A 14,147-nucleotide genomic window follows, 5' to 3' on the forward strand; every position below is an offset into this window, starting at 1 on the left:
CAGGCAGAGAGGAACAAGACTTTCTTTTCTTCTCTTTTCTTTTTTCTTAATTTTGACTTTTACTTTAGATTCAGTGGGTACATGTGCAGGTTTGCTGCATGGGTGTATTGTGTGATGCTGAAGGTTAGGGTATGATCGAAACCATCACCCAGGTAATGAGCATAGTACCCAATAGGTAGCTTTTCTACCTTTCCCTGCCTACTTCCCCACCCTTGCATTCCCCAGTGTCCACTGTTCCCATCTTTATGTCCATATGTACCCACAGTTTAGCTCCCAATTATAAGTGAGAACATGCAGTATTTGGTTTTCTGTTTCTGCATTAGTTCGCTTAGGATAATGGACTCCAGCTACATCCATGTTGCTACGGTGGACATGATTTCATTTTCTTTTATGGCTGCATAGTATTCACCGTGTATATGTACCACATTTTCCTTATTCAATCTGCCATCGACAGGCACTTAGATAGATTCCATGTCTTTACTGTTGTAAATAGGGCTGTGATGAACAGACGAGTACATGTGTCTTTTGGTGGAACAATTTATTTTTCTTAGGCTATATCCGCAGTGATGGTATTGCGGGGTTGAATAGCAGTTCCATTTTTAGTTCTTTGAAAAGTCTCCAAACTGCTTTCTACAGTGACTTAACAAATCTACATTCCCACCAACAGTATATATGTGTGTGTGTGTGTGTGTGTGCGCACGCGCGTGTGTGTGTATGTGTGTGTGTGTGTGTGTTTATGTGTTCCCTTTTCTCCACAGCCTTGGAGCATCTGTTTTTTTTTTTGTTTGTTTGTTGTTGTTTCTTTTTGACTTTTTAGTAATAGCCGTTTGGACTGATGTGATATGGTATCTTGTTGTGGTTTTGATTTGCATTTCTCTGATGATTAGTGATGTTGAGCATTTTTTCATATGTCTGTTGGCTTCTTGCATATCTTCTTTTAAGAAGACATGTTTTTTGGCCACTTTTTAATGGAGTTATTTGTTTTTTGCTTGTAGAATTAAATTCCTTATAGATTCTGTATAATAGACTTCCGCTGGATGCACAGTTTGCAAATATTTTCTCCCATTCTGTAGGTTGTCTGTTTACTCTGTTGATAGTGTCTTTTGCTGTGCAGAAGCTCTTTAGTTTAATTAGATCCCACTTGTCAATTTTTGTTTTTGTTGTAATTGCTTTTAAGGAGTTAGTCATAAATTCTTTGCCAAGGCCGATGTCCAGAAGGGTATTTCTTAGCTTTTCTTCTAGAATTTTCATAGTTTTAGGTCTTACCCTTAAGCCTTTAATCTATCTTGAGTTAATTTTTGTGTATGGTGATAGGTAGGGGCCTAGTTTCATTCTTCTGCATATGGATAGCCAGTTATCCCAGCACCGTTTATTGAATAGAGTCCTTTCCTCCATTGCTTATTTTTGTCTACTTTGTTGAAGATTAGTTGGTAGTAGGTATGTAACTTTATTTCTGGGTTCTCTATTCTGTTCCGTTGGTCTATGTGTCTGTTTTTGTACCCATACCATGCTGTTTTGGTTACTGTAGCCTTGTAGTATAGTTTGAAGTCAGATAATGTGATGCTTCTAGCTCTGTTACTTTTGCTTAGGATTGCTTTGGTTATTCAGGCTCTTTTTTGGTTCCATATGAATTTTAGAATAGATTTTTGTAATTCTATGAAAAATGATGTTGGTAGTTTCATAAGAATATCATTGAATCTGTAGATTGCTTTGGGCAGTATAGCCATTTTAACAAGTTTGATTCTTCCAATCCATGAGCATGGAATGTGTTTTTGTTTGTTGCGTCATCTATGATTTTTTTCAGCAGTGTTTCATTCTCCTTGTAGACATCTTGCACCTCTTTGGTTAGATGGATTCCTAGGTGTTTTTGTGTATGTGGCTATTGTAAATGGGATTGCATTCTTGACTTGGCTCTCAGCTTGAACTTTCTTGGTGTGTAGAAATTATACTGGTTTTTGTATATTTATTTTGTACCTGAAACTTTACTGAAATCATTTGTCAGTTCTAGGAGCCTTTTGGTGGAGTCTTTAGGGTTTTCCAGGTATAGAATCATATCAGCAGCAAAGAGAGACCATTTGACGACTTTTTTTCCTATTTGGTTGCCTTTTATTTATTTCTCTTGCCTAATTGCTCTGGCTAGGACTTCCAGCTCTATGACGTGGTGAGAGTTGGCATTGTTGTCTTGTTCCAGTTCTTAATGGAAATGCTTCCAGCTTTTGCCTGTTCAGTATGATATTGGCTGTGAGTTTGTCTTAGACAACTCCTATTATTTTGAAGTATGTGGAACAGGATTTTGGCCTAAGGGTAAATTAGTACAGCTGGAACACATGGCCCTCATCACTGGAAATGAGAAGGGTGTAAGACAGGTCCCAGAACTTTCATGGGGCAAATTCAGAAGGGCTCCTTCTTCCCTGAGAAGAGCTGACCACCTGGCAGCATGCTAGATGGGTTTTCCTAGGAAAGAGAAGAAAGGACTCACCCAAGGCTACTGGCACCCCAATTAAAATGCTCATGTTGCTCAAAACTGAATTGAAAACATTGGTCATGTTTGCTTAGCATCCCCCCTCTCTTACTGATACAAATTGATTAAAACCTGTATGAGAGCAGTAGCACAATAAAGAGATGTTCAGTCTACTGATATGGATGAAGAAAATGTCTTTTACATTTTGCCCGCAAACCCACCATTGGGTGGAGTTTTAGGTATGACCCATTCTCTTAAATGTTTGGCAATATGAACTAGTGGACAGGCAGATGGAGTGTTGCTGCAATGAATTTGTTGGAACATAAAATGTTACTACTGTTTTTAGAAGGTTGAAGAAATAGTTGCTACTGCAGCCCTGTTCATGCCATTAAAATACTGTTCTGTTTTCACCCTTATTGGACACCCCCATACTTTGTTCCCCTCCTGTTCCATGGTATTTTTACCACATGGGCAGCTCCTGTTACTTTTTTAAAAAGATTTAAGCTTTTAAAATATGCCTGTTACTAATTTTGCAACTTTTATATAAAATTTCTTGGATGTACATGTTCTTCTTTAGTAGTTGATTGTATTCAGTGGTTTCTAGAGAATGAATTCCAGAGCATCGCATCCACAAGGCACAGGACTTTTTATAGCCAGGCTTTGGTGGTGGCAAAAAAGGGCAGGATTGAGTTGGGTCCTTGAGTGGGGAATGTTTTAAATAATTGATCAGAAGAAAGCAATTAATCTCTTTCACTAGAAGCCCTATTTTTTAATGAAAGGAATCTATGCTTTTCCCTGGGCATATGCTAACTGTCAGCTAAAGACTAATGGAGCACCCGAAGTAAAAATCTAAATATACCCTACTGAAGTTTGACTTTACTAATTGAGATGTTTGTGATCATTTAGATGTGAAAGTTTTGCTTTGTACCACCAGTGAAGAGTATTTGCTAAGTTATTAGTATCAAACAGACCAAAGCTTTTGTTAAAAAAAAATACTGTTCACCTTTAGATATTTTTGGCTAAAAAGAGTAATGCCTATGTCAAAGTATCATTTTCAAAAACTATAGGACGCTTATACGAATCTGGAATGAGCACGTATCAAAGACTTATTCAACTTATTAATGACAGAAGCAGCAGGATGTTAAAGTTGGTTCCAAGGAGAAATAAAGTTGGGTTGGCTGGGTGCAGTGGTTCATGCCTATATTCCCAGCACTTTGGGAGGTCAAGGCAGGAAGATCACTGGAGGCCGAGAGTTCAAGACCAGCCTGTGTAACATAGCAAGAAACCAGCCTGTGTATACAAAAAAATTAAAAATTAGCTGGGCATGGTGGCACACGCCTATAGTCCTAAGCCACTTGGGAGGCTAGGGCAGGAGGTTTTCTTGCACCCAGGAGTTGAAGGCTGCAGTGAGCTATGATCATGTACTCCAGGCTGGGCAACAGAGTAAGACCTTGTCTAAAAAATGTAGAATATATTATATAATTTATATATATGATATAATATATAATTTATATATAATATATATTATATATAATATATATATTATATATAATATTAAAATAAAGGAGTGGGTTATAAAGGCATTCAAAAAGGAATGTCAGAATAAGATGGCTGGGCTAGACGTAAAACTGATTCATGGTTCAACACGATGATAAAACCAGACAGAAGTCATCTGCATCTCTACTGGGCAAGAATAAAAAAGTTAACATTAACTTCTAAAGTCTGGGCCTTTCATCAATAGGAAAGGGCTTGTCCAACACTGATCTAGTCTCCCCTGGATAATGAAATAATCCTTGTATGAGCTGTTAAACAATGCCCCAGTATGACATTTAAAGAACATGCCTTCTTCCCTTTACCTTGTTTACAAGTTTTGGATAATTTTTCTTAACATTACTATGATTAGAGGTGAACTTCTATTTACATGAGGAACCTAGAGGAGTTAAATTCATAGAGATAGAAAGTAGAATGGGGTTGCCCAGGGCTGCAGGAAGAGGGAATAGGGATTTTAATGGGTGCAGAGTTTCAGTTTTGCAAGACGAAGAGTTCTGTGGATGGATAGCAGTGATGGTTGCACAACAATGTGAATGTATCTAATGCCACTGACCCTGTACACTTAAAAATGATTGAGATAGTAAATTTTTTGTTATATGCATTTTGTCACAATTAAAAATAAAATTACAAAATGGACTGACACGTGGGTATATGAAGAAAAAATTAATAATTCTTTACCCTCCTGAAAGAACCGATTTAATGGTTCTGTTTATGTTAATTCGCTTTACCTAGTTGATAAAAACACAACTAGACTTATCTAAAAATTGGATTTTTAAAATTGTTTACTCTGTGACATTTGTTCTTTTCACTGAACAATATATCATAGACAGATCAATATCTGCAACGTAGTGGGCTGTCAATATCCACAATCCAGAGGGCTAAATTCATTCTTTTTAATACCAGCTCCATAGACTGGACATAGCAGTAATTTATTCAACTATTTTTCTACTAATGAAAGTTTAGATTGTTTCCTGTTGTTTTTCTTTTCCTGCCAATACAAATGTTGTTAAAAAAATTGTTTTACTACAGCAGAGCCGTGCTGAAGGCTAGGTTTTGAGTAGCGATAGCAAGAAGGCAGAGGAGGGAATGGATCAAAGAAACACCTCATTGGGCCAGGAGCAGTGTCTCACGCCTGTAATAACAGTACTTTGAGAGGCCGAGATGGGTGGATCACCTGTGGTCAGGAGTTCGAGACCAGCCTGGCCAACGTGGTGAAACCCCATCTCTGCTAAAAATATAAAAATTAGCCAGGCGTAGTGGCAGGGACCTGTAATCCCAACTACTCAGGAGGCTGAGACAGGAGAATCACTTGAACCCAGGAGGCAGAGGTTGCAGTGAGCTGAGATCGTGCGACTGCACTCCAGCCTGGACAACAAAGAATGAAACTCCATCTCAAAAAAAAAAAAGAAAGAAAAAGAAACACCTCATTGGGGAAATGGGTTGGATTTGGGTCCAGTTGAAGATGTTGATGTCGGCTGGGCGTGGTGGCTCACGCCTGTAATCCCAGCACTTTGGGAGGCCGAGGTTGGCAGATCCCGTGAGGTCAGGAGTTCAACACCAGCCTGACCAACATGGTGAAACCCCATCTCTACTAAAAATACAAAATTAGCCAGCTGTGGTGGCACATGCCTGTAATCCCAGCTACTCTGGAGGCTGAGGCAGGAGAATCGCTTGTACTGGGGAGGTGGAGGTTGTAGTGAGACGAGATTGTGCCATTGCACTCCAGCCTGGACAACAAGAGTGAAACTCCATCTCAAAAACAAACAAACAAACAAACAAAAAAACAGAAAATGTTGATGTTGATGTAAGAGTTGGAGAATGGATACAGCTACCATTTTGATGAGAAAGGGAATAGAAAAAGAATAGCAGAAGGTTTTATGGGGGATGACAGAGAAACTGCGAGGAAAGGGTGTGTTTGGAAAATGCTGGGTTTGAGATAGGTATGGGGTCTGCCTGTGCCCAGCATACAGCTACAAATCAGGGTCTAAAACTTCGGGAAGACATCACAGAGAGAGATCATTAATTTGAGCATCCCTCGCATAAAGTCATAGTTGAGACTGTGAGAGTGAATGAGATCTGTTCCCAGGGATGCCTTACATCATAGAGGGAGGAGATGGCACCCATAGGAGTGACCTGCATTTAGGGGCCTGGCTACTGAGACTGAGAAGGAGTAGACAGAGGAGGAGAAACAGGAAAGTAAAGCCTGGGGAGGCAAGAGAGGGAAGAGTCTGAAATGATGTGACAGCTGGTCCATTCTCAGGAAATGTAATAATGTTAAGTATCTTTTAGGTACTGGCATCATAGCCCCCCCCCTTCTCACTGCTTGTTGCATATACCTTTAACAACACCTGCCTCTGGGAGTCGCATCAAACACTGGTTTCCTTGTATAAACCACCAGAAATAATGGTATGGTTTGGTAAGCCACCTTGAGCACTACTTTAAGGAAAAAGCCAAATCAAATCGTAATAAGGCACAGTTTGAATGTAGCTTGGCATCTCTCAATAGTGTTAAGAATTCATTTTTTAAGGCTATGTTATGTTCACAGAAAGTAGGACTTTATTAATAAAGGATACTGTATGTCAATTTCACAAAACCATGTGATCTGAAAAAGGCTGCAGACAGGTGTCCTGAGAAAGCAATGAATACAAAGAATTTCTAAAACATTTAGCATTAGCTTTGAAACTATCTCAATCTATTTTTTCTGTATTGCCACCAGATTACCCTTTTGACACCAGATCTTTGTATAAAGACTCTGTGCATTTTTAAGCCATAGCTGACTGGAGGAGAGAATTTAGGGAATTACCAGTAGTCTGGATGCATTGTTTTGTCACTTCTTAGGGCTCTGAGAAATCCTAAGTTTGGAAAAATAACTGAGTCATCAGAACTTGATGTCACTGAGGAGTGAAATCAGTGGGAACCTGCCAAGTTTCAGACAGGATTCAGTTTATTTCAAACATTGTGTTTCCTGCTTTATATTAGATACAATTAGGTTCCTGAAGAAGAATCAAAAGAAGACTCTCACCCCTCAAATACCTTGCCATCTTGTAGAAAAATAAGATCTGCACATAGACAGATATTAAAGAAAACACTCTAAGGTTCTGTGACCCTCTACCCCCAGACTGCCTATTGTTGCTGAAGGAATTTGCAATCAGAATGAGGCCAGTCCACACGTGGGTTCCCCTGACCCACAGGACTCATCTGGGGAAGAAGAAGTAGGTGGGAGAACAGCGGGGGCAGAGGAGAGATTGGCAGGTGAGAGGAGGCAGCAGGTGGTGAATGAGCTGTTTTCCAGATAATATGATCACAGGAGTATTTATAGGGTGGTCAGTTTCAGGCGTGATGGACTCAGGCCATAATCTTTGGTTACTTAATTGTAAATTGCAAAGAAGAAGGTCATGATTGTGGAGTGTTGATCTAAACAAAGACCAATGAATCCACAATGGAAAGCTTGTTTGTGGGTTTCGGGTCACCTTGAACATCTTCCGTAGCTTGTAGTTAGTGAAGAGTCCTGACTGAAGGTGGAGGAGTAGTGACTTTCATCAGAAACTTACTGAAGCCCTAGTTCATCTAGATGAATTAAGGAGTCATGGGAACTCAGCAGATGAACCCTGGGAGCATTTGAGCAGGTCCTTAGGAAAGCAATTTACTGATTGAACTCACCTTGTCCCTACCCCAACTGAATACCAAATAATCAAGAAGAATCCTGGATTCTTTGCCTAAGGAATTATAAACTGGAATCAGTTGACCTTGGCCATAGCGAGGTTAAGGTCAGAGATTTCCCGCTTTGGCTGTTGCTTCTCAGCCATTTGGCAGAGAGAGATCTTTACTGTCAGGGACTGCTTTAGGCTTTATTTGCAGACAAGTTGTTGTGACCTACTCTAGTCTTGTCTGAACACGTAGACCAGGCCCAAGCTCCCACTGCCTGTTTGCAACATCTCCCTAATCCACAGCTGCACAGTCGGAAGGAGATGCCAAAATCCAGACACAATAAAGCATCCAAATGACAGGTCTTTCCTCTTTTGCCTGTTCATTTTTTATCTCCCTATAATATATAAATAATTGGCTTATGCTATTTACTGCACAAAGAAAAAATGAAACGTCTGAATTTTTCATGGCAGTGGAAAGTAGTTCCAGAGTGTGAAAAAATATAGCTATTGGAAATTTCAGCTACTGCCTTTGGTATGATGGAAATTTATTACTCAACTCCTAAAAATCTTGGCCCAAACCGTGCAGTTGTGTGGGCAGGCAGTGGGCACCTTTCCTAAATAGCACACTGCCAGGGACACCTTTGCTCATATTTGAGACAGCCTGAACGAAGGGTATCTCTCTATCAAAGACTGTTTGATTATCTCAGAATTTTAGACATATCACAAAAGCCGTTGAGACCTAGCCAGTGGATTTTACTTGTATGAGATATTGCATAGCTCCCAAAGGGAGGGTCAGAGCCCAATAATAAATAGCTCTTTGTACCCGTCCCCTCCCTAGCCCCAAACCATTGAGATCACAGGGTAAGCAACCGGTCAGTATTCAGTCAAAGGCAGTGCTGCCCGGCAGTGTGGCAGATAATGACCAGATGTGAACTTGTCTCTCTACAGTGTGTGGCTGTGACCTGGCACAAGGGGGCTTCTTCATAAAGAACGGAGAGTATCTCTGCACCCTGGACTACCAGAGGATGTACGGGACACGCTGCCATGGCTGTGGGGAGTTCGTGGAGGGCGAAGTGGTGACCGCTCTGGGCAAGACCTACCATCCCAATTGCTTTGCTTGTACTATCTGCAAGTAAGTGAGCCTATCTTCCCAAAGCCTACACCTTCCTCCAACAGAGAAATGCTGGTTTGGGCTGTTAAAGCTTGGATTATATACCTTTTGTCTTGAGTAGCACATAAGCTTATCCTTAGATTTCTTTCTTACTGTACTATCAGCCCTAGTAAAAAAGTAGATTAGTTGGAAACCATATGCGTGATGTCCTCTACAAAGTAATATGACTGATTTTTAGTAGATTGAAACTAATTCTGAAAGCAGCTCTGGGTCTCAAAACATTCTGGAGCAATAAAAACATTGGGGGAAATGGCATAACTGCTTAGAAGGATAAAGCTTATTTGGAAGTATAAATTCCTAGGCATGTGTGTGTGTTTAAAATGGTCTCTCATGTAATAGGGGGTGGCAAACTGTGTCCCATGGGCTGAATTAGGCCCGATACCGGTTTTTGTGGATAAAGTTCTGTTGGAACGCAGCCACTCCCACTTGTGTGTGGCCTATAGCTGCTTCCGCGCTGCAACAACAGAGTTGAGTCGTTGCGACAGAGACCATATTGTCCACAAAGTCTTAAAAAATTTACAATCTCATCTTTGGGGGGAAATATTTGCTAATCCCTGCTCTCTATGTATCTGTCATCTACCAAGGTTGTATCTTAACTGTGCAAACCAGCTTGATTAAAATGGTCAGGCTGGGCGTGGTGGCTCACCCTTATAATCCCAGCACTTTGGGAGGCCAAGGCAGGTGGATCACCTGAGGTCAAGAGTTTGAGACCAGACTGGCCAACATGGTGAAACGCTGTCTCTACTAAAAATACAAAAAAATTAGCCAGGCGAGGTGGCAGGTGCCTGTAATCTCAGCTGCTTGGGAGGCTGAGGCAGGAGAATGGCTTGAACCCGGGAGGCGGAGGTTGCAGTGAGCCGAGATTGTGCCACTGCGCTCCACTCTGGGTGACAGAGTGAGACTCCATCTCAAAAAAAATAATAATAAATAATAAAATAGAATGATCAGTCAGAGAACAGAAGAAAACTATGTGAAGTGTGAGTGGGAAAATGTGGGGCTTTTTGTGGTTTTTGTGTTTTGAGGTCTGCATGTTATAAAACTTAAGATAGGTTTGATTCCTATAACTAGGAGACTCACCACCAAGGGTCAGCTGCTTTATTGATCAATTCTGATTTGGCAATTTTGCAATTCAGTGCCTTTTCAAGTGGTGATCTATTTGCTATGCCTTTCTAAAAACCCCAATTCAGAGGAGATGTGTTGTCTGTTTTTCAGCATTTTATGTTTCTAAGCCAGAGAGATGTAAGCTAGAAGGGAAGATTCAATATTGTATAATTAATTAACAAGATATTACTGATAATTACAAGATATTATTGTATAATTAATTAATTATAATTACAAGATATTATTGTATAATTAACAAGATAATACTGATAAATCGTAAGACACAAAATATTCATAATAAAATTATTTAAATAACTTTATAGCTATGTATTAGCTCATTTCTCCATTTCATTTTTTTAAAATCATAATTTAATAATTCTAGATGAATGAACTAAATATTTTTCTGTATTTAATCAAAAGCAAAGTTCTGCCCTGATTTTTCCCTTTTCAGGCTGTGGCACACAGCCTGGTTAAGAGTCCTGGGCTGGCATGGAGCCCCAAGTCCTAGTCTTACTTCCCAGGTTGAATTGAGACCTCTGTGATTTAGCTTTTTCAAGACAATTGAAATTGTCTTCAAATGAGAAGACTGTGAACTAGATGCGAGTCATTTTTCGAGCCTCGCTGATCACTGGAATCTCCTGGGTGGGTGGGAGTGGACTAGAGATGGGAGTCTCTCTACAAAGATCAATTTCTAGCCTATTTTCCCCCCAAAACCTGCATGGTAATTTAGTAGTTTCTGGAGGGTTCTCACGTATGTTGTCACTCAGCCGGGTTGGAAGGCCCTGTTCCCAGTAAACTCTAAGAGCCCTTCTGATCCTGACCCTGAGAGGTCATTGCTTTGAAGTTGGTATAATGATAAACAAAGATTTATTAACTATGGCCCTGTCCCTGGACATTTGAGCCAGCAAAGGAGCACTTACTACTAGTGCCTCTACTGCTGCCGATTGACAATAATTCTGCCTGAATTGGAGGCCTCCTTTTTAGCTGAGAAGTTATATTCATACAGAAGTTAATTTCACCCTCTTAGCAATTCTTTGAAGGGAACCAGGAGTTAATATCTCTATTTATGAGTGACTTTGAGGCTCACAGTTTAAGGGACATTCCCAAGTTAACGTTAGAACTCAGGTTTTCTAACTCTAAATCCAGGTCTCTTTCTATTATAAAGATGCATGCAAATAAAAGAAGGAAGTTATCCAGTATGGGCAGAGGATATAGGGAGGGAGGAAATTCCTGAAAAGGGCCATTTACAAAACAACAAAACCCACCCTTCAGAAGGCCCAGCCCAAGTTGAGAACTGGACTCTGGCTTGTCCCCTAGAGGATCCGCGTGGGACTCGGGTCTAAAAAAATAAGCTTGGATGGGATGGAAGGCTTGGGCTTGGGTGGGGTAAGCGAGGTGCCTCTGGGCATGCAACAGGTAAAGGGCACTTATTCTCAGGGTCCTGCAAGTGCAGGGTCAGCCACGGAGCACGAGTGCCTCTTTAAACGCTGCGTCCAAGTCCGCTCCTGGCCTGGTCAGAGGCAAAAGAATCTGTGCGTGTTGTGTCGAGTGGATCCTTAACTTCCTGACTCCCTCCTTACAGAAGAGATTTAAGACTTGTTCAGGTTTAGCTAATGAGTGTGAAGCAGTAGGGCTACTGGCATCCAGCAGAGGGTGATTTTTGATTCTTAAAAATAAAACAAGTTCTAAGTTGGTGGATGCCATCTGCACCTGCCTGTGACTTGATCTCCCTAGCTGGTCAATCCAGGCACGTCACTTCACCTCTCCGAGCCTTCATTGTACTGCAGAAAGTGACACGGCACCACAAGTGGAGAGGGCACCACCTCTCCTCGGGACTTCTAAAATGTAAGGGTGGAAGAATTTAAAACTCTCTGTGATGACTAGAGCCAGCCACATTTGTGGGGTTAAGTCCAAATGTACCTATATGTTGTTTATTACAGTTAATTACCAATTGTTAGGCTACCGAGGGACAACTTAAAGGGAATGTAGCAGCTGTGGAAGTAAAAACGAATATCAAAAAGCTGGTACTTGCTCTTAAGTAATTGCTTCTGACTCAGATTTGTGGTGATGTTCAGCTTGTGAGTTTCACATTTCCTAACTGACAGCATCACAATCGCGTTGATGAAGATTATTGGCGCATAGGCCAAGGGCAAGTGAGTGGGCATGGAAACTGTCATATGTCTGTTCATTAATGACTTGTTTAAAAGGCTGCCTGCCTGGTGACCTGGGAGAAGAAACTGATCATCTACATGCAGAAGGCAATATTTTTGCAAAATGTGCTGCTATTGATGAATATCTACTATGAAGAGAAATTGTCTTTCTGAAAAGAAGCTAATATGAATTCTTAAACAGATATTTACAGCCTGTCCCATTTCTCCCAGTTTATAAGGGACTGGGTCTCCAGCACCATGAAACATATTCCGTTTACCGACATAGGTGTCCGGCACAAAGTCTAATTCTGCATAATCATCACAGAGGTCTAGGCACGGTCCCAGGGAACTGAAAGGCCTACTGCTTGCTGCTTGACCTGTAGCCAGGTCTCCTGGGGCGGGGCCTTAAGCTTCACTGGGAATTCATGGTATTTAAAATATTTTTTCATGAAGGACTTTCCGTTTGGAAACTTACTGTTCTGCGTGCCCTGCTAGATCACTTGCTGGAATATCCCTTCACTAATGAATGTAGGTAAATCATTCCATTTTACTACCTGGTTGCCCTTATAACCAGTACATTCCCCTTTCTTCTCAAAATGAGGCACATTTATTTGTTTGGACTGTCTCCAGCTGGCTGGCTTGGTTATGACTGCATTTCAGACACGTTGGCTGCTGCTTCTCCAAGAAATAAATGGGCACCGGAGGGCAACAAGCAGAAGGAATAAGGGAAAGGAATGAAATTGCTGCAATAACCTTGAGGGCGATGTCTTTCTGCCTCCAGGCGCCCGTTTCCACCCGGAGACCGAGTCACATTCAATGGGAGAGACTGCCTTTGTCAACTCTGTGCACAGCCGATGTCGTCCAGTCCAAAAGAAACCACCTTCTCCAGCAGTAAGTGCCCCAGCGACCCGCTGACATGAATACCTGTGTAGTCCAGAGGTAGCTCAGGCAGGTGCCTTCCTTTTTGAGGAACCCTGTTAGCTGGAAATGAGAGTCATCTATCTACTTGAATAGATATTTCTCCAAAGATGACATTAAAATGGCCAACAGGTACATGAAAAGGTGCTCAATGTTATAAGTCATCAGGGAAATGCAAATCAAAACAACCGTAAGATACCAACTCATACCTGTTAAGATAGCTATTATAAAAAAGACATGATATGATGAGCATCAGCCTAGGTGTGGAGAAAAGGGAGCCCTTGAACACTGTTGGTGGGAATGTAGATTATTAATGTAGGCATTATGGAAAACAGCATGGAGGTTCCTAAAGAAATTAAAAATAGGCCAGGTGTGGTGGCTTATGCCTGTAATCCCAGTACTTTGGGAGGCTGAGGCGGGAGGATTGCTTGAGCCTCATTTAAAAACAGCCTGGGCAACATGTCAAAATCCCGTCTCTACAAAAAATGCAAAAAGCAGCTGGGTATTATAGTGCACATCTGTAGTCCCAGCTACTTGGGAGGCTGAGGTGGGAGGATGGCTTGAGCCTGGGAGGCGAAGGTTGAGATTACAGTGAGCTGAGATTGCACCACTACACTCCAGCCTGTGTGACAAAGCTAGACCATCTCCAAAAAAAAAAAAAAAAAACCAGAAAAATAGAACTACCATATGACCCAGAAATTCCTTTGCATACACAAAAATATCTAATATGTGAAAAAAATTAAAGTAGGAATAAAATTAAAGCAGAAAAAAAGAGCTGCATTTATCTGGGGCTGAGAAGACTTCTCTCAAATGTGACACCTAAGGAGAGGTTTGAAGAAAGTGTGGGAAAAAGCTGCACATATATCCGGGGACTTGTCATTATTTACAAGGTCTTGTCTGACCTGTCAGAATCCATAGAGAACCTACTTACCCCAAATAAAAATAGTGGCCAATTGCACCATTTCTTCTGGAAAATAACATTGAGTAGGTCAGTTAACACACATTTTAAGTTGATGCATTATGAACTGTGGGCACCAAGCAAGGAAGCTCTACTCCCATCTCTTTCCTGGGACATTAGGAAGTGAACTAGAGGTTTGCCTTGGTTTCTGTGGCTTTTGCCAGTCCTTGGGAGATTTGGAATAAACCTC

At 41.1% G+C, this 14,147-nt stretch overlaps 1 protein-coding gene across 9 annotated transcripts in view; it reads left to right on the forward strand.

Annotated features, from left to right (window-relative positions):
• Window positions 1-14,147, forward strand: part of ABLIM1 (actin binding LIM protein 1) — a 334,526-nt gene that overhangs the window by 186,009 nt on the left and 134,370 nt on the right. For all 9 annotated transcript variants that reach the window (XM_030806674.1, XM_030806700.1, XM_030806691.1 and 6 more), the window contains exons 3-4: window positions 8,608-8,791; window positions 12,863-12,972. In XM_030806674.1, the coding sequence (XP_030662534.1) occupies window positions 8,608-8,791; window positions 12,863-12,972 (294 nt within the window). The remainder of the gene's footprint in view (window positions 1-8,607; window positions 8,792-12,862; window positions 12,973-14,147) is intronic.

This window comes from Nomascus leucogenys, chromosome 3 (assembly GCF_006542625.1).
Source record: "Nomascus leucogenys isolate Asia chromosome 3, Asia_NLE_v1, whole genome shotgun sequence".
NCBI classification, from domain to species: Eukaryota; Metazoa; Chordata; class Mammalia; order Primates; family Hylobatidae; genus Nomascus; species Nomascus leucogenys.